General features: G+C 36.9%; 1 protein-coding gene across 2 annotated transcripts; it reads left to right on the top strand.

Moving 5' to 3' along the window:
* Positions 1-22,950, top strand: xrn1 (5'-3' exoribonuclease 1). 2 transcript variants are annotated; one of them, XM_058759040.1, is made up of 42 exons: positions 1-197; positions 3,148-3,380; positions 3,690-3,787; positions 4,045-4,154; positions 4,229-4,339; positions 4,438-4,523; positions 4,597-4,684; positions 4,796-4,964; positions 5,054-5,121; positions 6,293-6,427; positions 7,434-7,503; positions 7,762-7,867; positions 7,972-8,061; positions 8,555-8,711; positions 8,789-8,908; positions 8,999-9,168; positions 9,715-9,832; positions 9,940-10,035; positions 11,059-11,159; positions 11,273-11,404; positions 11,670-11,832; positions 11,949-12,062; positions 12,178-12,276; positions 12,457-12,572; positions 13,417-13,563; positions 13,647-13,736; positions 13,907-14,042; positions 14,128-14,184; positions 14,278-14,410; positions 14,495-14,564; positions 15,008-15,203; positions 16,662-16,754; positions 16,840-16,932; positions 17,233-17,322; positions 17,510-17,587; positions 18,176-18,292; positions 18,400-18,541; positions 18,645-18,808; positions 19,967-20,080; positions 20,262-20,361; positions 20,456-20,613; positions 21,440-22,950. In XM_058759040.1, the coding sequence occupies exons 1-42, from the start codon at positions 123-125 to the stop codon at positions 21,710-21,712; spliced, it is 5,076 nt and encodes a 1,691-aa protein (XP_058615023.1). In that variant the 5' UTR covers positions 1-122; the 3' UTR covers positions 21,713-22,950. The 2 variants fall into 2 exon arrangements, with proteins under 2 accessions (XP_058615023.1, XP_058615014.1); XM_058759031.1 differs by having other exon boundaries at positions 16,659-16,754; positions 21,440-22,949.
* The last annotated feature ends 624 nt before the right edge of the window (positions 22,951-23,574 follow it).

The raw sequence follows: 23,574 nt of genomic DNA, 5'->3' as shown, positions 1-23,574 counted from the left end.
GACAGTAACAGCTCATACAGAAACAAAACCGACTAGCAACACCAGTCTATGAAATTCTGCTCACATTGGCTTCTTATTAAGTTTTCTCTTCATTATTGTTATTTGAAGACTTACACGAGAAGATGGGAGTGCCTAAATTTTATCGATGGATATCGGAGCGGTATCCGTGTCTGAGTGAAGTTGTCAAAGAGCATCAGGTGAGCTAGTTTGGCTAAATATAACAGGCCGCATAGAGATCATTTACAGCTCTATGATCAGAAGCTCAAACCGTACATATAACCGACACCAAAACCTTAGTTTTACTGTGCCTCCTCCATGAATATGTTAAGTATAGATGGGGATTTTATCGACATTATTTCTATATTGTACATTATAATGACTCAAAATCTAATGAGCTGTCTACCTAGACTGCACTTTACGCATCGTAAGCGATTTCGAACGAGCTGCCAATCATAAACATGCAGCCAACTGTAACAAGAAGCACAAGCTCAAACGGTAACGTTAGCAGGTGATTCAAGTGATTCAATCAGCAACATTTCTGAACATTGTTCGGAACGCCCCTAATAAAGCACAAATTTGCACACTAGCTTGGCAGCCCACTAGATTTTGAGAGCGAGTGTTTTTTTTGTTTTTTTTAGCTGCCGTTTAACGATAAAGTCACAATATTTACACTTGTTAGGTGAAGAACCACTATCATGACTTCCTTGATAGAGTCCAATGAGTGTTAAATATTTTTTCACTGGACTGAACCGTTTTAAATATAAATAGACAACGTTTTTAATAAGAGATAAGTTTATCTGATGTATTTGCCAATTGAATGTATTTTATAATTATTGATTTGTATCAGTCTGAAGTGTTTTATTTCGTTTTTCTTTCTTTCTTTTTTGTATGACACCTGTTATTCACTTTGTTCTCACCATGAAGGTGCCTTGCTGCTGACATGGCGTTAAACATTAACTCAATTATTTGTATATTTTTGTTTTTATTTATATATATATATATATATATATATATATATATATATATATATATATATATATATATATATATATATATATATATATATATATATATATAGAGAGAGAGAGAGATTATATAAGAGCTGGGTAGATTACTTACAAATTGTAATCAGTTACTGATTACCTGACAAAAATTGTAGTCAGTAACATAATCCGTTACATTACACATTTTAGGTAATATAATCAGATTACTTTTAGATTACTTTTGATTTAACTCTATTATCGCATTGATTTAAATAGCATTATCTTGTACCATAATGATGTAAAAAATGCAAAGAAGAAAACATGAAGTGCATTAAACATTATATTACATCAAGGTTTCCCAAACTAGGGTTCGTAAAGGAACTTTAGGGGGGTTGTGAGTTTAATGAAAAGCTGACAATTAATTAAATCATAAAAAATTTTAATGAAAATAAATCATTTTAAAACAAACTCCCTTTCGAGGAAAGTCTCTTCACTCGGCGGCCATATTTGCAACGCCTCTGGGCAGCTTGTACAAGAACTATCTTAATGAATGAAGGAATCCTGAAATCTCAAAAACTGCTCGCTGAACTCAGTTAAATTACATGTCAAATCGGCAACAAAAATATGAAATTAATTGCCCCATGAAAGTTGTTTCTTATGGTCAAATAGAGTTTAAAAAGATTATTTTTCAGGCTAGACCAAGCAATGCGCATGCGGAGTCATAACGTGCTTATACTGTGCATGTGCATTGACTGGTCTAGTCAGGGCTGCGTTCAGCCCCGTCAAAACATTGCAAAATGTTTTTTAAATGGAAACGTTGGTGCGTTGAACACCCTGTTCTGATGACGCAAGAGTTGCAACTATGGCAGCTGAGAAGGCCATTCTTTGTGTTCTTTTTGAAGAATTTTCGGAGCCTACGTGTTTAATACTGCAAAATATGCTCAATGTTGCAGTCACAGCCCTTGCCGTCCATTCTTATGTAAAGCACTTAATTACCATTGTGTATGAAATTTGGTATATAAATAAACTTGCCTTGCAATGAAGCTAAAAATATAAAAAACTACATGATGTTGATATGCTATATTGTTACTATAAAACTCTTACAACAAACATGTCTTTTAATATCTTAAATTGTTGCGTATACCGAGCTGCAGCGGACACATTTGTAAATGACTTTACTTGGACCCATCTCTTTAATACGGTGTGGTTTATATACATGTTACTGCTGATGAGAAAACATATCTCAAACCCCATTGCACACCGTTTCCAGGAAACATGTTGTTCATCTTGGAAACCAGGTTTGGGCTTGAATATGCCCCATGTTTCTATGGGAAATTTGGCTTTTTCATTTAGAAGGTGGAACTATTCCTCCATATTGCGCGTTGCAGTTTCTCCCATTCATAAGTATAAGAGTGAACCGTCTTTGTATTTCTATAGTCTTTGTTTTAAATGAACGCTTACTAAAAAATATGAAATATTTTTGTTTACCTGCATGCCATGTGATCAGTAATCAACATCGAAGAAACCGTGAACATGCAAATGTGATACTTAATTATTGAAATACACTGTAAAAAATGACCGTGATTTTAAAGGTAAAAACTGTGATAAAGCTACGGGTACTTAAAGCAAATATATGCAAATATATTTGGTGAATAAGGTTTAGATTAAAAAAAGTTTTGTAATGCCCACATTACATGCAACTAAGAAATACGAGTATTTTAAAATGTAACTTACTCTAATTACAAGTACTTAATTTTTGGAATCTGATTACGTAATCCAGATTACATGTAATCAGTTACTACCCAGCTCTGTGTATGTATGTATATAGATAGATTTGATTTTCATTTCAGTTTTAGTCTTTGTAATTTTAGAACTTCAACATAACTGATTTATTTCACTTAGTTATGGAAGCTTTTAGGTTTTTCATTTAATCTTATAATATTTCATATAGGTTTTTCATATATTTCATATAATAGTTGCATTGAGTACTTGTTTTTCATATTGTCATTTTAAAGTTGCTTATTGGTATTATAGTCCAGAGTTTTTGTTTGTTTGTTTTTAACATAACACTGCCCCTGAGATTTTTATTTTTTTTCCTTCAGGGACATTAGTCATATTCTGTCAAGTTTACACCAGTCCACTTGTTTTCTCTCTCTCATCCCAGATCCCAGAGTTTGACAACCTATATTTAGATATGAATGGGATCATCCACCAGTGTTCCCACCCCAATGATGAGGACGTGCACTTCCGTATTTCTGAAGAGAAGATATTTGCTGATATTTTTCACTACCTGGAGGTGCTCTTTCGCATTATTAAGCCCAGGAAAGTGTTCTTCATGGCTGTCGATGGTGTTGCACCCAGGGCCAAGATGAACCAGCAGCGGGGAAGAAGATTCCGGTATAGCAGAAGACCTCAACATAACATATATATTGAATTTAGACTGAAATATGAAAGGATTTTTATTTGATGATTTATGACAGGTCATGTATTAAAGTTATTTCTTGTCTTTTACTTTGACAGTTCTTTTTGCACTGCTTTTTTATAGATTGATATAAGTGTACAAATAACTGTTAGGTCAGATAAACACAACACATACACTGCCGTTTAAAAGTTTACTACAAATCATACCAACCCCAAACATTGTATCAAAAAAATTAATTTTTTTACCTCTGAAATAACTTTTTTCTGTCCTTTTGTGTTTTAAAGGTCAGCAAAAGAAGCTGAGGAGAAAATCAAGAAGGCCTTGGAGAAGGGTGAAGTTTTGCCCACAGAGGCCAGATTTGACTCTAACTGCATCACCCCTGGTTTGTGTGCTCCTTTATTGCTCTTATTCTGTCCTAGTGATTTGTATACCATTATTTTTCTATCATTTTATAGCAGGATACATAGGAACTTTAATTATACAATTAAGAAGCTCGTTAAGGTCTAAATTTTCAATGGGTTTTAAATCATGGATAGGATGGTTGTTACTGGTTGTCTGGTGTTTTTTATGGGACTTTTTTTCTCCTAAATTCTGGTATAATGTTTTGAGTAATCTGTTTCTCTTACTTGACCTCTGTAGGAACGGATTTCATGGCCAGGCTACAGGAACAGCTTAAATATTTTGTTCACAATAAACTGTCCACAGACAAAGCATGGCAGGGAGTGAATGTGTATTTGTCTGGTCATGAGGTGAGTTACGTGACTTCAGAGCTTCGTGTGGTGTGTGTTTCTGTGAAGTTCTTCTGATTCCCGTTTCTTCTCAGACCCCTGGTGAAGGAGAGCACAAGATCATGGAGTTCATCCGTTCTGAGACCACCAAACCGGGTCATGACTCAAACACAAGACACTGCCTTTATGGTCTGGATGCCGACCTGGTGAGTACAGTTGTGTGAAACAGAGAAATTTAGCTCATAGTCTGGTTATTTTTGTTTATTTTAAGCATACTTTCTCCTCCTTTCTCTCTTTGTTGTAGATAATGCTTGGCTTGACCAGCCATGAGCCTAATTTTTCTCTCCTCAGGGAGGAGGTTCGTTTCGGAGGCAAAAAGTCACAAAAGAGGTAAGTGTGGCGTTATTTTCATTGCACCAAGTTAAAAGTTTGTTCCTTTATAATGTATTTTTCTGTTTTGTAGGATAACGGCTCCTGAGGAGACAACCTTTCACCTGCTTCATCTCTCTCTTATGAGGGAATACATTGACTATGAGTTTTCAGAGCTCAGGGTGAGAATATATATCTCTCTCATATGCCGTGATGAGCACAAATCTTGACAAAGTTATTATAAACAATATACTGACCTGTAGTCTGGTCATAAATTCATCTATTTCCATTAGAAAAAGATCTCATTTGAGTACGACCTGGAGCGGATCATAGACGACTGGGTTCTGATGGGTTTCCTGGTGGGGAATGACTTCATCCCTCATCTTCCTCACCTGCACATCAATCACGATGCACTGCCGCTGCTCTATCGAACTTACATCAGCGTGCTGCCCAGTCTGGGCGGTGAGTCAGTCCACCCGCAAATCACAGCGCATGTGACTGTTATTGTAATATAATGCTGATTAAATGCTGATTACTGTTATCTCCATCAGGCTACCTGAATGAAAACGGCCATCTCAACCTTGCCCACTTTGAGAAGTACCTTGAGAAGTTGTCAGATGTGAGTGTTTGGTTTTTATTTTATTTAAAGAAATTATTATTTTTTTTATTCAGCAAAGATGCATTAATTTCATCAAAAGTGACAGTAAAGCTTCAATTCATTAAAGAATGTTGAATAAAAAAGTGAATTATGAACAAAATCATTAAGCAGCACAACTGATTTTTAACATTGATAATGATATGAAATTATTCTTGAGCAGAAGATCATGTGACACTGAAGACTGAAGTAATGGCTGCTGAAAATTCAGCTTGGACAAAATGGAAAAAATTACGTTTAAAATATATTTAAAAAGAAGTCTTTAAATTAAGTTAGTTTAAATGTTAAAACATCAGAACAGCAAAAAAATAAAAATGGGTAAAGAACAAAAGTCAAACTGAAAAATAGAACTTTAGATTCATTTTTATTGTATAATGATCAAATGAATTAATTACAAAACAAATGCATATTTATTCTTTGGATCTGGGCTAAATGACTAAAAACACTGTTACTGCATTCCTGACATGGGATAGATCCTCAGCCACCTCTGATATGCCAAATACAGACAACACCTGTGACATTAAATCCAGAACAGAAACACCAGATTTATGAAAACTATGATTCCCAATTTATTATATACTGCAATATAATGTGTGTGTGTGTGTAGGTATATACGTATGTATAGGCCACGATGCGGGGAAGTCGTGGCCTAATGGTTAGAGAGTTGGTCACGTAATCCAAAGGTTGCGAGTTCGAGTCTCGGGCCGGCAGGGATTGTAGGTGGGGGGAGTGAATGTCCAGCGCTCTCTCCACCTCAATACCACGACTGAGGTGCCTTGAGCAAGGCACTGAACCCCAACTGCTCCTCGGCGCCGCAGCATAAATGGCTGCCCACTGCTCCGGTGTGTGTGTGTGTGTGTGTGTGTGTGTGTGTGTGTGTGTGTGTGTGTGTGTGTGTGTGTGTGTGTGTGTGTGTGTGTGTGTGTGTGTGTGTGTGTGTGTGTGTGTGTGTGTGTGTGTGTTCACTGCTGTGTGTGTGCACGTTGGATGGGTTAAATGCAGAGCACAAATTCCGAGTATGGGTCACCATACTTGGCTGTATGTCACTTCACTTTTCACTTTAAATGTTATATACTGGGAGGTAAATCCCCATTCAGCTCTTAGTCCATTCCATCTCTCTCTTCTCTGTTTTCAGTTTGACCGGGAGCACTTCAGCGAGGTGTTTGTAGATCTGAAGTGGTTTGAGAGTAAGGTGGGGAACAAATATCTGAACGAAGCAGCTGGGCTGGCAGCCGAGGAGGCTGGTGCCAAAGACATGAAGAAGAGTAAGGTGAATATCAGCAGTATGCAGACGGATGATATACCAAAGCACACATGCATTTAAAATCATCACAAACAATGAGCAGCCTATCCTTGTTTCAAAGAGGGGCTGTTAGAAGTAACCATGTGCTGCCGCCATTGTCTCATATGAGTCCGGTTCAGTTTTAGTTACCAGGTTCCTGTTTTCTAAATGAATGTGCCACTGTTCCTGCTTCCACCTCTTTTGTCTCTTCATGAATAGGGCTTTGATGAATGAGCAATAGCAATGCTGGCTGCGTTGTGTAGTTCTCTAGCTGGTCTATAATAAGCGTTTAAAAGAAATAATTTAATTTTAAAAAAATATTTATTTATAATTTTTTAATAAAAAATAAGAACTAGCGATGCACCAAATTTACAGCAACTGAAAAACAAATCAGCAGTAATCATTGATGGAAACAGTGTCGTTTAAAGGCATAGCTTAACCCGAAGAAACAAACTCATACAGGTTTGAAACAACAACTCAGTGCTAAAAAACTTTACTTTGATCTGGGTGAACACTTCTTTAAATACACCCTTAACAGCATAGAGAGTTTAATTACCCAATTACCCAAATTTAATTACTAAAACTGTTTTTAGTTTTTGGCTTAATGAAAACTTTAGTTTGTGTTTTGTTTAAAAAATAAATAAATACAAAATTAGATGTATCGCTTAAATCTTTTTCATAGAAAAACAGTACCAAAAAAGCACAAAAAATGCAGTTCATACAACTAATGTGCTACATTTTAGGCTTTATGATATATTAGTGTGTGACGAACAGACTGACATTTCAGTCATTATTCACTGATGAACAACTTTTACTGTGATTTTTATATTTTGGCCTTTTTTTTTTTTTTTTTTTGCTTATGATCACCAAGAACTCATTGTATGGTAAAGATCAATGTGAAAACTCTGGATTTATTTATTTATCCATTTCACACAAGAAAGAAAGGTTCATGCAAAACAAAGATAAGCAATTTTTCATCCTTTTATTTTTTCAGTCTTCGGACGACTCCCTGTGTCTCGCCGCTCTTGATGGAGTTAGGGACTCTCACAGCACTCCAGGAAGAGGTACATAAAACCAAACCCCAAGTCCATTAATGTTGATCATTGTTCTAGACATTGGCTAGCGCTTTATTTTAGAATCCTGTGCATGTACTTACTATAATGACTGGATACCAACCTTGAACCTAACCCTACACCTAACCTTATTAAGTCCAAGTAATACATAAGTGCACATACTGTAAAATGAAGTGCAGCCAGACAATAACGCACATTTTAAAGCATTCAGCTTCTAAATAAAGCTTAATATTTTTCACAATGCACTAGAAGGCGCAGAGGAAGACGGTGAAGATGATGACATGTTTGAAACAGAGTTTCGACAGTATAAGCGCACCTACTACATGACCAAGATGGGCGTCGAAGTCGTCTCAGAGTAAGTGTCTATTCATTTTTATTTTGGAAAGGATGGAAGCATGTTTTGTCTGCATCTGACAATGAATAGTTTTGTGAAGACTTATTTTCTCTTTCATCTTGCAGTGAATTTTTGGCCAATCAGGCTAAATGTTACGTGGAGGGGATCCAGTGGATCTTGCATTACTACTACCATGGAGTTCAGTCTTGGAGCTGGTAAGCTGAGAGACCGAGTGGAAAAAATATTAGTGAATTGTGCTTAAAAATAGGGCTGCGTGATTTGGAAAATATTTTTATTTTGTTTAAAAATAGAAAAATCCAGGTTTGCTGTGTTTGTTTATTATTATTAAATAAAATATTAATATGTTTAGTAGTTTTTATATTTCACTGTAAAATATATTTTTAGGATCAATAATTGTATTTTACAAAATTACAATGCTATTATTTATGGCTGTCTTAATTTCTAATGTTTTGTTTTTTTATGACAGAAAACCAGCCTTAAGCTCTTAAAGCTGCTGCTTTTGTTGACAAGCGCTTATCATTTCAAGTATGGGAAGATGATTGGCCTATTTTGCGTTCCTAAAAGCACATTGATATTAATAAATGCTTCATTATGATTAATCATGCAGTCCTACTTAAAAGTACCAGGAGCAAGAAAGTAAATTGGGTTGGTTTCAAAGGATCTTGCTCTCCTCTCAACTCACCACAGGTATTACCCGTACCACTACGCCCCCTTCCTTTCTGATGTGAGAAACGTGTCTAGTCTCAAATTGACATTTGATCTGGGCAAACCCTTCATGCCGTTCGAGCAGCTCTTGGGCGTCCTGCCTTCAGCCAGCAAAGACCTTCTTCCACAGTGTTACCAGGTGCCACACACACTTCATGTCCTTGTCATGTCAGTCTTTTTTTAGAAACTCTACCTCATTTACTGACTTCTTCGCAGCATCTGATGACGTCACCGGGCTCACCCATTGTTGAGTACTACCCACAAGACTTCAAAACGGACCTGAACGGCAAGCAGCAGGAGTGGGAAGCAGTGGTGCTCATCCCGTTTATCGACGAGGTGCTTTAAACATCTGTATTCACTGTGTATCTCACCGTAACAGCTGTGATGGAAGTGCAGTTTCATGATATGATATGCGTTTGCATTCAGAAATGCTTGTTAGCTGCTATGGAGACCTACACTCATAAACTGGCTCCATCAGAGAAGGCCAGGAACAGACATACCGAGTGTGCGGTCTACTGCTTCGATAAAGAGCTGGACTACGTCTACAACTCCCCCCTCCCCCAGCTCTTCCCCAACATCGTCCACTGCCATGTCAGGTATGTCCTGTCTGTTGCTGAATCTGCATGCCGCAGTATTTTTCACCCGCTAACATGGTATCAATTCTGATTATGATGATAATAAATCATGCGGTCATTTTAATATAGTGTTATACTTTTCTATTTATATTAACACTTCTCACTTTATAGTTACAGTTAACTTTAATTATTATAATTTCTAGTTATTTGTTTTATTGTTGTACCTTCATTTTAATATGGTGTCACATTTCTGTATTTACCTTTACACTTGGCACTTTATAATTAAGATAAATTCAAATTAATATTGATCATTTTAATTAATAAAAATTTATATAGTGTCACAGTTTTGTATTTATATTTCCACTTTTTCACTTTACAATGAACAAACTCTTCATTATTTATTCATTTATAGTTTTGTTGATATATATAATGCGTAATGGTTTCATTTTAATATGTTCTCACTTGTGTTTGCATTTATACTCATATCAATACACTCTGAACAGTATCAGCGCTTGATTTATTTAATTTTTGTCTTTTGGAAATAACATCCACCGTGTTTGTGTTTAGGCAAACACCGATCCCGATGGATGCCTGGCGTGTATCACTGGATCATGTAGCACATAAGATTGACAGAGGAGCTCTTTATTTCTGCGGCTTCCCCACCTTACTGCACATCCGTCATAAAGTAAACAATGCCTGTCTGCAGATTATCGCTGCTTATCCTATTAATGAGTATCAGTATCTGATCATCACAGGATTAATGCTGATTTTCCCACTGTATCTCTTACACAGTTTTATAAGAAGAAAAGTGGAGTGATGGTGTTTCAACAAAGCAGCAGAGGGGAGAACATGATACTGGAGATTTTAGCCAGCCACGAGATGGAACAGGTGGGCAGTTTGTCCCCTCACGCTAACGGCCGCTTGATTTGTAGTCTTAATGAATTTTTAGGACTATCTCAGACACTAATATACATTTTGCAGGATTTCTTAAAAAGAAAAGTCCTAAAATCGCTCTTCCACAAATTAAAGGGATAGTTCACCCAAAAATGAAAATTCTGTCATCATTTACTCGCCCTCAAGTAGTTCCAAACCTGTATGAATTTGTTTGTTTTGCTGAACACAAAGGAAGATATTCTGAAGAATGTGGGAAACATAGCAGTTCTGGGGCACCATTGACTTCCATGGTATTTTTTTCCTACTATGGAAGTCAATGGTGCCCCAAAACAGCCTGGTTACAAACTTTCTTCAAAATATCTTCCTTTGTGTTCGGCAGAACAAAGAAATTCATACGGGTTTGGAACTACTTGAGGATGAGTAAATGATGACAGAATTTTCATTTTTGGGTGAACTATCCCTTTAAGGCCTAAAAAGGGAATTTGTTAATTCATAAGATCATGGCATTAATTGCCATGTTGCAAAAAAAAAAGGAAAAAAAGGAAATCTTCCTCTGTATTTTTGCATCCTTAAATCAAGAAACATTTAATTGATATACAAATTGAACCTAATGAAGTCTTGTTTTCTGAGAAACTGAACACAGTTTAGTGAGTTTATGCTTGAAACTTGAACGAACTTGTCAATGGGGTATGAACACTTGCTTTCCCTTTGAATTAAGTAGATTTTTCTGGTCCCATTGTCAGATATTGCTTCATTTTGCTTCTCAAGTAAATGTATCTTGATTTTGAGAATATTTAGACATTTGCATTGGAAAGCCAGTGTGCCTTTTTGGCAGTAAAATATATTTTCTAGTTTCTATTGGTTGGGAGTGGGGGCCATATCGACATGGACCTAGTGTTTCCTTCAATTTATTCAATTTAAAATGAAAAGATCCTTCTTAAAACCTGCTGAAAACCTCTTTTCAATGTATGGTGTTTTATGGTAATGTGGTAATATGCGTGTTTCTCTGCATTGCAGGTGGAGGATGTCTCAACGCTGGTTCTTGGAAAGTCTTTGTTTGTGAACTGGCCCCATTTGATGGAAGCTCGAGTTGTAGCCGTTTCAGATGGAGAAACAAAGTAAGTTTGTTTGTTGTGTTGACCTTTCTAAATGAGTTGCTGTCATATAGTCATGTAGCTCACTCAAGCACTTTCTTTTAGACGGTTAATAGTGTCTCACTCCTATTCTGCAGGTTTTCTTTAGATGAACCATCAGGATCACAGGTGTTGTATCTGGGTAACACTCTACCGCCTGCTAAAGTCACCCATCTGACTGATAAAGAGCAGAAGGACTGGGTCAAAGACGTGCAAGGCCTTTCAGAGCAGTATGCTGCCCTTTAATTCATGCTATTGGCACTTGTCTATTCGTAAGATGATTTAGATAAAAGCTGCAATTTAGACAATACTTCATGCCTATAGGCTCTGGTATCTTTACAGTATGAACTAATGTTTTTAAAAGCAATCCATAATCTTAGCTATGCATGTTCAGAGTCAGAAAGCTTTGCATATTTTTGAATTCTATCATGTTAAGTGTGTATGTATGATTGTTTGAGTGTCCATATGTAAAATATTACATTATCTGCTTTTCAGCTTCAGCAAGCGCAAAGGCATTGTGATCAATGAGACGGATGTGGTGGTATACGCCCAGCTGCTGACAGGCAGGAAGTATGTCGTTGGTCAGAATGGAAAGGTCCATTTAGAAAAGCAGTTTTCCAAACAGGTCCTGCCCTATCCCTACCAGACCATTGTGAAGGTAAATATTCACACCAGCGCAAAATTAAACAGGAATTCTGACCAAGAACCTGCTTCTTGGGGGGAAAAATGTAAAAGTTGTTCGGATGTTTTAGGCATGCTGTTTTTTCACTTCAGGATATCAAAGCCTTTGATTCATCATTGGCACGCTTCAAGACACTGGAGGAGCTGTTTCCCCCAGGAACCGTTGTCTTTATGGTTGGAAACCCATATTATGGTGCAATGGGAGATGTGTGTACTGGTTTTTGTCCTCTCCAGACTAGCTGCAGTTGTTACATTTACATTTAGTCATTTAGCAGACGCTTTTAAATGCCAGTTATGTAGGATTTTTTTTCTGTTTGCTTAGGTGCACGATTCTAGTGATGTCATCAGTGAGGGACGGGTTAGAGTGGTCTTCTCCGTACCGTGTGAACCTCAACTTGATGCCTTAATACTGAACCAGCATGTAAGCCTTGGGTCTGTCAAGAAGTCTGTGCCCAGTATACTTTGCACTATACTACGTTTGACGTTTTTTTTTTTTTTTCTTCAGTGTACTTCACTTATATATTTATATTCACCACTGTACATATGGCCTTGGTCTGCTTGTGTTTTCAGATTTTACCAATAGTCTTTTGTTTTTGTTCAGAAATACTCTGTGAAGTACAGTCCTGGGTATGTGCTCGCCTCCCGCCTTGGTGTCACCAGCTACCTTGTCTCAAGGTTCTCCGGCAGCATCTTCATCGGAAGAGGATCCAAGAAAAAGTCAGTGAATACAACAATGCATTTTTTGTTTTCTGAATTTGAATTTTTTTCATTTTTTAATGTACTCTAAATACATTGAGTTTCAAAAGTATTCACACCTTTAAACAATTATAGATCTAAGGTTTACATATGTGACCCTGGAGCACAAAACCAGTCATAAGTAGCACAGCTATATTTGTAGCAATAGCCAACAATACATTGTATGGGTCAAAATTATAGATTTTTGTTTTATGCCAAAATTCATTAGGATATTAAGTAAAGATCATGCTCCATGAAGTTATTTTGTAAATTTTCTACGTAAATATATCAAACGTCATTTTTGACTAGTAATATGCGTTGCTAAACATTTAATTTGGACATCTTTACCTTTAATTTTCACAAATATTGAGATTTTTTTGCACCCTCAGATTCCAGATTTTCAAATAGATGCATCTCGGCCAAATATTGTCATATCCTAACAAAACATACTTCAATGGAAAATTGATGCCTGGTTTTGTAGTCCAAGGTTACATTTAATCTCTGTGATATTTTCATTTTAAAGCACTGTATTTATCTCCACAACAGTTTTATGTAAGAAATTTTAGGAGATTATCATTTCTTCATACTGCACATTTATAATGTTTGATGCCTAAATTCACTTTTAGTGTTTTAGTGTTTTTTTTTTTTTTTTTAATTTATTCAGACAATATAGGCATTACCGGTCATAATATATATAAAAAAAAATCGGTATGGGCCATCATTTTGATCATTTCATCATGATTGTCCATCCACAAGATTTGGCTTTGACTATTTAAAGAACAATATTCTTTTTATTTCCCTTTTGAATTAATGTTGCTCTGTACAGTCCTCATGGAGAGCAGAAAGTCAATGTGGGCCTTAATCTCAAGTTCAACAAGAAGAATGAGGAAGTTCCTGGCTACACCAAGAGAACAGAGAAAGAGTGGCTCTACTCCGCTGCTGTAGAGGAACTTTTAGCTGAATACTTGGAGAGGTGTGTATGTGTATTGGAGGTTGTGTGTGTGTGTGCTTGTGGTTTTGCAAATAATTGAAAAATTTTTTGTCCTCCTCTCTCAGATTTTCAGAGCTGTTTGACTATATAGCACGAAACAGTCACGATGACGTCTTTTACGAAGATGACATCTGGCCAGGAGAAGATGAGAATGGGTGTGTTTTGAATCTGTTTTAGACAAGCAGTAGTGCATAGAATGCAAATCCTCTTTAATATTACAATATTACTTTATTACCGGTAATTAATTATTGTTCCGAATGCAATGCATTTTCAGTATGCCAGACTTGATGATAATGACTGTTTATCATCGTGATGCTTTAAATAGTGCTGAAAGGGTCCAGGAGATCCAGGGCTGGTTGAAAAACCATCCAGTCAGTTCCACTTCCCGAGTTTCGTGTGATCTGCAGATCCTGGATGCTGGCATTGTGGAGAAGATTGAAGAGGAGCTGGAGAAAACGAAGGTGATTATCACATACAAACCTCAACCGTCACAATAGTTGTTCCTGTCTTTCTGTGGATGATGTGTTGATCATGTGTGGGTCATAGGCGAAGAAGATGAACAAGAAAGTAAGGGTCACAGTGAAGCCCCACCTGCTTTTTAGGGTATGTGTTTGTCAGTGTTCATATATTATAAGTATTTCTTTTATTTATATACATATAGACAGAGAGAGAGAAAATATGCATGTGTGTTTGCAGCCTTTGGAGCAGCAGCACGGTGTTGTTCCAGATCCTGATGCAGAGTATCATCTGTTTGACCGTGTTGTCAACGTGAGAGAAAGCTTCTCTGTTCCTGTCGGCCTTCGCGGAACCATCATTGGTATCAAAGGAGGTAAAAGTGTAAACCCAATGCAAACTCTGGCGTCCTTCTGCATCTCGTATTGTCCTTCATTCCGTGTCTTTCCTGTTCCATCAGCTGAACGTGAGGCTGAAGTTCTGTATGAAGTGCTGTTTGATGAAGAGTTTGCTGGAGGACTCACTGTCAGGTACAGAAATTATTTCTCTCAATGGATGATGCAAATTTAGAAATAATATTTTTATTCTGTATGGACACTTTAAATTGTTAAAAAGTGACAGTAAAGACATTTATAATGTTACAAAAGTTTGCTGTTGCTTTGAACTTTCTGTTCATCAAAGAATGTATCACAGTTTCCACAAAATTATTTAGCAGCACAACTGTTTTCAACATTGATAATAATAAGAAATGTTTCCTCAGTGAGGACTGGAGTAGTGATGCTGAAAATTCATTTTAAATATATTTTAAAAAATTAACTTTTAAATTGTAGTAATATTGCACGGTATTACAGTTTTTACTGTATTTTTGATCAAATAAAAAAGAGACTTCTTTTAAAACCATTAACTCGTCAACACCAGACTTCAAACGGTAATGTGTTCGACAGTGTTTTATGCACATCTGTTGTGTGTACAGGTGCTCTCCTGGGCGTGGCTATCGACTGCCCCCCAGTGCCTTAATAAACCTGAGCCACGGCAGCAGAAAGGAGCTTGGCTCTCACAAACTCACTGCCATCGTCAAGCCCCAGCCCTCGTCTTCATCGCATCTCACACACAAGAGCCAGATGGGCGGCCTTAACCACTCGCCACGCTCACCGTTCATACCTATGCAGGTAATGGGCGCACATTCCTCCCTCATAATCAGGCCCTTGATGACTGATACCCCACTAGCAAATAAGTCATAAAGATCCTCCTTTATGCTCCTTGTGCTAGAGTCCATTATCTCTGAAGCAGAGATTTTGGACTTTAGCACAGGACTGTGATGATTTAACTTGTCTAGGACTCTGTACTTTTCAGTTGATTCATATGAATAATTTTTAATGAGAGACAGGCAGATTTACTTTTAGATTTTTATTTACATGTTTTATTATATACAGTATATGGGAGGTGAATGAATGGAGGAAAAAAAAAAACATTCAAAGCTGTATTAACATTTGATTGTTTTGATGCTTAAACCCTTTTTTGTCTTTGGCCTAAATATATAATAACAGGAAGGTTACTGGAATAAATCAAATAGTATTCAGCTGGTGAATATGTGATCCAGAGCTAAATGTATTATTTTAACATGAAGGGAGATTCAGGAAATTATATGAACCAGGGGGTGTATTACAGAAAGATCCTAACTTTAAAATCTTATCTTATCTGTTTGGTAACCATGGTAATTTCAGTTAGGACCACATTTAGGACAAAAGCTATTACAGAACAGCATTTCCTAAGTGCGTTATCCTATCTTAACTACAGATAGGAAAGGGGTATTACAGAAACCTCCTAACTTGACAAAAAAACTCTAAAAACTGTCTTAACTTTAGGACAACCCCACAGCTGTCCTAACTTCAAAATTATTTGAAAACCAACGGAAAAAACGCTTACAACTGTGCTGTCCGACAACGGTATTACATTTATTAATAGTTGAAAATGAAGAACGAAGATGTTTAATGGTAGAAAGACTCTTAAATAATTACAGAATTAAAAACATTTAAGTAATTACAGACTGCCACACAACATGTTAGCACAGGAACTGCAACCAGCATTATAGAGACCAACAAAAGTGTCACGGAGCATTATTTTTTGTAGTGAAAGTGACTAATGCCTTACGGTTTTTTTTGCAAAAGGCGATTTTCACAGTGAAGTAGCTTTTATTATTTTGTTTACCTCATCAGCAGTGTTGGTTGCTTGGTAACAGACCTGAGAGTGGATTGTCGAGCTTGATTATGCCATTTAAGATTTCCTAACTAGAGATAAGATACTATTTTGTAAGATAGGACAAGAATCCCAAATCAAGTTAAGATTTGCTTCTGTAATACAAATTTGCGAAAAATCCTAATTTAACATATAATATCTTAAGTTAAGACCTAAGATGAGAAATTTTCTGTAATACGCCCTCAGATCTGCATGAGCACCACAACTCAAACGTTAGTACTTGTGTGCTAAATCGGTTAGGTCTTAATATTAAGATGTGATTATTAAGTAGAAATCTGTGAAGTGCCAACAGGTTCCCCTTCAGTAATGCAAAGGGAAGTATGTTGTTCCATGTGAAGATCTGACGGTGTTGAATTTCCTATTGACAGCAGCAGAATGGCCGACCGAGTTTTAATCTCAGGGCTGACACTCAGGGCAACAGAAACTCACCTCACAAAGCCCTCAACCAGAAAAACCAACACAAGGTATGAATTGTGTGTGAGGTATAGGCCTTGCTGCTCTGCGGATTGTTCATGATCCATTAGAACACTTTTCTTTGTGTTCCTCTAGGGCTCTGGTAATGAGAAAGAGTTCAGTAATGTGTGGCAGTCTCTTCAGGGTTCAGGAATGCCCCAGAAACCACCAGCTCACTGGCAAAATGATGTAAGTACTCTCTCTTACTCTGTGTGCTTCTGATCAGTGTTATTATCATTAACTAAAACTAAAAATATAAAAAATAAAAAAAAATCTAATTTTTGTTTAAAGTTGAAGGACTAAAATCAGTAAAACTGAAAACAAAAACCTAAGGATGAGGCTAACAGAAGACTAAACAACAAAATTGCTTTTTAAAAATGAAAATGTAAAAATAAAAACGAATTCAAAATATGAATACAGTAATCATACTAAAATAGTACTGGTTATCATATGTAGTATATGATGTTTACCTGGTGTTATTTTTGACAGGCTGGAAAAAGCAGTGGAACGATGCCACATCAGCACCAGCTGGAGGGACAAAGTAAACAAAGCCAAGGCAGCGACCCATCCAGCAAACTTGTATGTTTTCATATTTCATACACCACTGTACTGCATAAGTCAGCTGTCAAGCCCTATCATTTGATCACTGTCAATAGTTATACAATATTTATACGGTAGCTTATATTCTAATATCAGGTTTTCTTTATTAGCTTTCTCTTTTATATGTTATACTAATTACTTAATAAGTTTTTTATTTATTTTGCAGGCCTCAGGTGGCAATATTAGACTTCTGAAGAGAAATGAGGATGTGAATATGGCTCTCTTACAAGGCCCTTCAAATAAGGTTTGTGGTTTGTGGGAATGGTTTACCCAAAATTAATACTGTCCTAATTTACTGTTCCTTGTGTCATTCCATAACTGTATGACTGTCTTTCTTTCTTCTGTGAAACACAAAATAAGATGATTGTCTTTGGGGTCCAATGTTATTAATGTCCAATGCCAAACACAAAAGACAGATTTAACAGATAAAAGAAACTCATATATGTTTGGAACAACTTAAGTTAAGTAGTCGGGGTAACTTAAGGATGGGTAAATGATGACAGATTTTTCCCTTTAAAGACCTTGTATACTTTGTTGAAAACATATCAACATAATTTCAAACAGTGTTTTGGAAAGATAAAAGCTACGAATAAACCTGAACAAACAGCCGCTAGGGCAATCACTATCCGTTATTGGCGTCCCGTTCAATTCATATCTAAATAAAACCGACTGCGTGGATTACTGCAAGTCAAGAGGTAGATTAATATACAGGTGCCAATCTACAATACACATTCCACTTTCACTATTGTGCATGAGTCATGTGTTTTTTTTTTTTTTTTTTTTAATAATTAGTATAATACATTTTTTCCTCAAAGTATTTATATATTTAAAGGCATCTACAGAATTTGAGGAGCTTATAGCCAATCTGAAGATCTCAAAGGATCCTGAGCCACCTACAGAGCCCAAGAACCAATCAGGAGAGCCTCTTTCCCCTCAGTCCTTTGCCATGGTGTGTAATCCATTGTTCTCATGTCTGCAGCACAAAAGAGTGAAAAAGTATGGTTATTTAGATGTCTTTGAATGTTTCAAGTAATTTTTTTTTCTTCGTTCGAGCAGAAGGGAACTCTGGTATTGAAAGAAATGTTGAAGATTGACAGTTCTGGACCAAATTCCTCTGCCGCTGATTTCACTGGTGGCCAGGATTCAGCAAACACCAATGCCCAACAGCAGAGCAAGAGGCGCTCCAGCAAAAAACTAGGTACTGCGTTGTGTCCAATCAGAACCAGAATCAGTCTTGTAAGATTTCAGGCTGTGGAACTTTACTTTTGAATAATAATACGTGAATGTTTTCTGTCTCTCAGCTGCTCGGATAAATACTCCTCAGACTGATGCACCAGCAGCGGCTCCTCCTCCTCCTCTGGCTGGCCAGCCACTCCTCCTCCCCAGCATGGCCACTGAACTCGGGCGGGTATGCATGGGGCTTGGGATGGGACCTCCAGAGTTTGCATTCCTCCGCAACAGACAGGTTGGTCCATCTCACAAACTCCACCTAGATCTGTATAAAATGGAGTAATGTGGTTTTCAGTGGACGGTAAAGCACAGTGACTTATGAAATGCCCACAACTAAACTAAACAAATGAGGTTAAACCAAAATATAGATTTATAATAATGTGCAATGTAGATAATTTGATAAGGTGTGCTGTCTAAGAAAGAAAAAAACTTCCGTAAGTCCATATAAAAATAGATATTTTAAAAAAGCCAATCACAATTTGAGTTTTATATGTTTTTTTAATTTGCTCTGACCAGAAAGTTGGAGGAAGAATAAACAAAAGCTCAAAACCCAAGCCATGTACTGTCATAATTGACATAAAACAATTCACTAATATTGATTCACTAATAATTGTGTGGATTATTTCTGACACTAATTTCTGACAACATTTTTTGTATAAAAGCCTGTTCACACCAAGACCAAGTGTTTGGTTTGGAAATTAGGTGCAATAAACATTTTATTTTGAATGAACAGCAGTTAATGTATCCGTTCAGAACACAAACATTTGCATGCTGTCAGTGTGACAGATTTTTCCCCTGCTTTTGTTTAAAATTTAGAATATATTTTTGTGCAAAAGTTAATGAATATTGAAAGTTCATATGTGACCCTGGACGACAAAACCGACTTGTTTAAGTGTAAATTTCTCGAAATTGAGATTTATACATCATCTGCTGAATAAATAAGCTTTCCATTGATGTATGGTTTGTTCGGATCGGACAATATTTGGCTGAGATAGAACTATTTGAAAATCTGGAATCTGAGGGTGCAAAAAAAATCTAAATATTGAGAAAATCGCCTTTAAAGTTGTCCAAATGAAGTTCTTAGCAATGCATATTACTAATCAAAAATTATGTTTTGATACATTTACGGTAAGAAATTTACAAAATATCTTTGTGGAGCATGATCTTTACTTAATATCCTAATGATTTTTGGCATAAAAGAAAAATCGACAATTTTGACCCATATAATGTATTTTTGGCTATTGCTACAAATATACCCCAGCGCCTTAAGACTGGTTTTGTGGTCCAGGGTCACATATGCAGATTTCAAGCACAAATTTGTGTGTAGTTCAGTGAATGAGACCTAATGTTTTCCGCCTCCTTTCCATCTCATTTGCTCTTTCTTATTCTGTAGAGTGTCACAGTGTGTCAGGTGAAGTTGTCTAATGGCCTGCTGGTTCACGGTCCTCAGTGTCAATCTGAAACTGAAGCCAAGGAGAAAGCTGCTCTCTTTGCCCTTCAACGATTGGTAACTCTCAGTGCAGAAATGATCAATTCGTGTGAACTCAAAAAAACAATGAGGAATTCAACGACTTTTCACGTTATATAATGAATGATGTGCCTTAACGTAATATAGTATAGTCTGCAATAATTTTAGTACATGTTAAGACCTTGTTGACTCCTGAATGAAATCATCTTGGCTTCTGCAGAACTCATTGGGTTCGTTCCCCCTGCCTCCTCCCATGTTCCCCGGAGTCCAGCAGATGAGGCCACTTGCGCCTCATCCCTCCATGTTTGGTCAGCCAGCAGGTCTGAGTCATATTTTCTATTTTCTGTTAAATCCTGTTGTTCTAATGCAGATGCTCTTTACATTTACACTTGATCTGATGTTTTGTTTACACAGGTGGTCTTCTGATGCCGCCACAAGGCTACGGACCTCTTCACTGGGGGATGCAGTTTCCCCACCAGGGCCAGCCGTTCTATGGAGGAACTTTCCCTGGAGCACGGACCTCTGTGCCATCGCCAGCCGGTGGATCCCACAACCAGTTTGTTCCCCTCCAGGTGAGAACAACTTAATATTGTCAAATATAGATTTTTAATACATATACATTTTGAATATTTGAAACCATATCAGTACTCTTTTTTTTCATAGTATCGATACACTGGTACTAGCTGCACATTAACAACAAGTTGATACACACAGTAATGTGCATTTTTATTAAGAATATAGTCCATATGTCAGCTCCAATAGCCTTGTGGTTGGTGCGCCGACATATACAGCACAACTGCGCTCATGGCGACCCGAGTTTGATTCCCGTTTTGAGGTCCTATGGCAATCCCTCTCCCCTCTCTCTACCTAATACTTTCCTGTCATCTCTCCACTGGCCTGTCTGAATAAAGGAATACAGAAGCCCAAAAAGATATAACTTTAAAAAAAAAAAGTCAATTGCACTGTGTGTTTTAGAACAAAGTGTGGCAATGTGATCGTTTACACACGTGCAGCTCATGATCCAGTGTTTTCAGCATTTCAAAGTGGTTCTGTAATTTTCCAGATAAATAGATTTTGAGCCACAAATAAATGTAAAGATATTAAACATAATTAGCAAAATCATGTGGTGCAACCGACAAGCAAAGAAAAAACATGAATATCATGTAATTATATGACTCTCATGACTGTGCATCAAGGTCAAAATGTCTTTTAAAAAGTTAGGTAGTTTTATCTGTTTATGATCAGTCAAGGTTAGTTCAGGTTGTAAAAAGTCATGTGGTGGTACTCTCCAGAAACACTTTTTTCAAAATACAAAGAGTATCACAGACACACTGATTTGTGATTGACCCCTTTATCCTGAAATATCACTGTAGCTATAACATGCCTGTGTGTCTTTAGGTGACCAAGAAGCGAGTTTCAGGCAGAACTAAAAACCAAGAGGCAAAGCAAGTGTCAGGAAGCTCTGCCTATGCTGGTCAGACCCCAGGCGGTGGACTGGCTGCTTCTGCCCCCAAGACCCCCCCACCCTTCAGCACCCATGAGCCTGCAGACAAGCCCACCACACCCAAGACGCCCAGGCAGAACGCCAATCCTCACACGCCCGGATCAGCCTCCAAGCGGAAACACCGGAAACTGGCAGTCAACTTTGAGGCTGCTAAAGTGACGGACTGAAATCATTTTCTCACACTGTCCATCTCTCTCGAAGGAGAACCCTGACATTTCATAGCAAGAAACAAGATGCAGTTGTCCGTCTTCATGATTCGATCGGTTGGTGAGACAATGTATTTGTCACTGGCATCGAATTAGTTTTGTATTCGTTATAGCTGGCATGTTTTGAGTGAAGGTAGTGGTGGAAAACATTTTTATTGATTACTGCACCAAAATGATCATAGAATCATGAAATGGGTTTTACATTTACCTCAGCTTCTTCCTTTCTTTTCCTTTCCTTTTTTTTTGACCCAGATCAGACCTTTAAGCTTTTATCATGTTCACTGGTTATTTTGTGATGCTGGATTTTAATATTCAAAGTGCAATAATTAGTTTTGTAGACAGGATGTTATGCACAAGGAAGTGATAGAATGTGGCACAAGCTGCTGCAACACAACATCTGTATTCACATTTCATTTTTTTCTCTATTGCGCAGTGTTGCAGTCCAGAACAGAAGGATAGAGATAATATTACCGCACGGTGTTACTCGGAAAGCAGTAAAGCTGTCAGACTGAACCCTTGGATCTAGTTTCAGCGGTTCAAATTAAGACCAGTTTCATGCGCAAAGATTTGTTGGAAGCATTCTATGGAATATTTCATAGCCCTAAAGCAGGTGTTAAAACCAGCTCATTATGTTCACCAAGCCAGGAAGCACACTGATTTAAGCAAATGTAATCTCTGTGGATTTATTTTATGTGTGTGTGTGTGTATATATACACAAGACTAACATGGTCGGGCAGGGGATGCAAACTTAAAAATGATAATAAGATGCCTTTCTAATAAGATGTTGCTCGAATTGTGAACATTTCAAATTGGTTTTATTTTTGTATTAGCCTACCTTTATTTCCAGGGGAGATGTTTAAGTTCTGTGGTTTTAATATGAATTTTGTGTATTTAGATCTATGGATTTTATATGCACCATTTTACAAATGGATAAATAACAATTGTTAATATTTCTACGCTGGCACCCTTTTTGTTTTCATCTTCTCTGCGTATTTGTATCCTACCAGATCTCTTTTGTCCAAGTTTTAAAAGATCGCAACTAAACCCTTTTATTTTTTAATGACATTTGAGTTGTTTATTTAATGACTTAAAACCAGAATGACAAAAAAAATGAGTGCACCTCCTAACAGGATGGTGTGCTGTAAATAGACATTTTGTTATCATAATAAACATTTTGCTATCATAATGCCTCTGATCTTGTGATCATTATTAGGGTTTCTCAGTAGTGTTCTAATGATGCTTGCATGATTTTGAACTTTCTTTTTATTTCCTCAAAAGTCCAACACAAACAAAAATAATTGGCCTGTAATGGCCTAGCTTATAAAGCTGGTCAGTTATGACCTCAATTTCAAGGCCAACCCGGAAAATCTGTTAACAAGTTGCTACAAGACATGCAATGATTGTCTGAGCAGCTTGTTAGCAAAAACACTGGAGCTTCTAAATTCATGTTTGAAACATGTAAAAGTCTCTTCCAGGAATGTAAATCATAGACTTCAAAAGACAAACACTCTAAAATTCCTGAGTGAGCACGTGGCTCATAAATGCTAATAATTAAACAGTTCTAAGTAATATGCAAATATATACACAAAAATGCCAGTGTACATAAAAACAATTAAAAGAATTTCATGAAATATATTACATAGTTTTTTTCTAAACAGGTGCTGTAATTCCTGGAAAAGAATGAACTTATGATTTCTTCTTGTGTATTGGATCCCAGTTTATATGGACCCTATTCACAGACTGCTATTTATTCCCACAGTTATTTATACCATAAATTTAAAGTTTTTTTTTTTTTTTCATTTTTAAAACCGTTACTGTATAAC

Source organism: Onychostoma macrolepis, chromosome 02, assembly GCF_012432095.1.
Source record: "Onychostoma macrolepis isolate SWU-2019 chromosome 02, ASM1243209v1, whole genome shotgun sequence".
NCBI lineage: Eukaryota > Metazoa > Chordata > Actinopteri > Cypriniformes > Cyprinidae > Onychostoma > Onychostoma macrolepis.
Note: the sequence above shows the minus strand (reverse complement) of the source record. Positions and strands in the feature narration are given on the sequence as shown.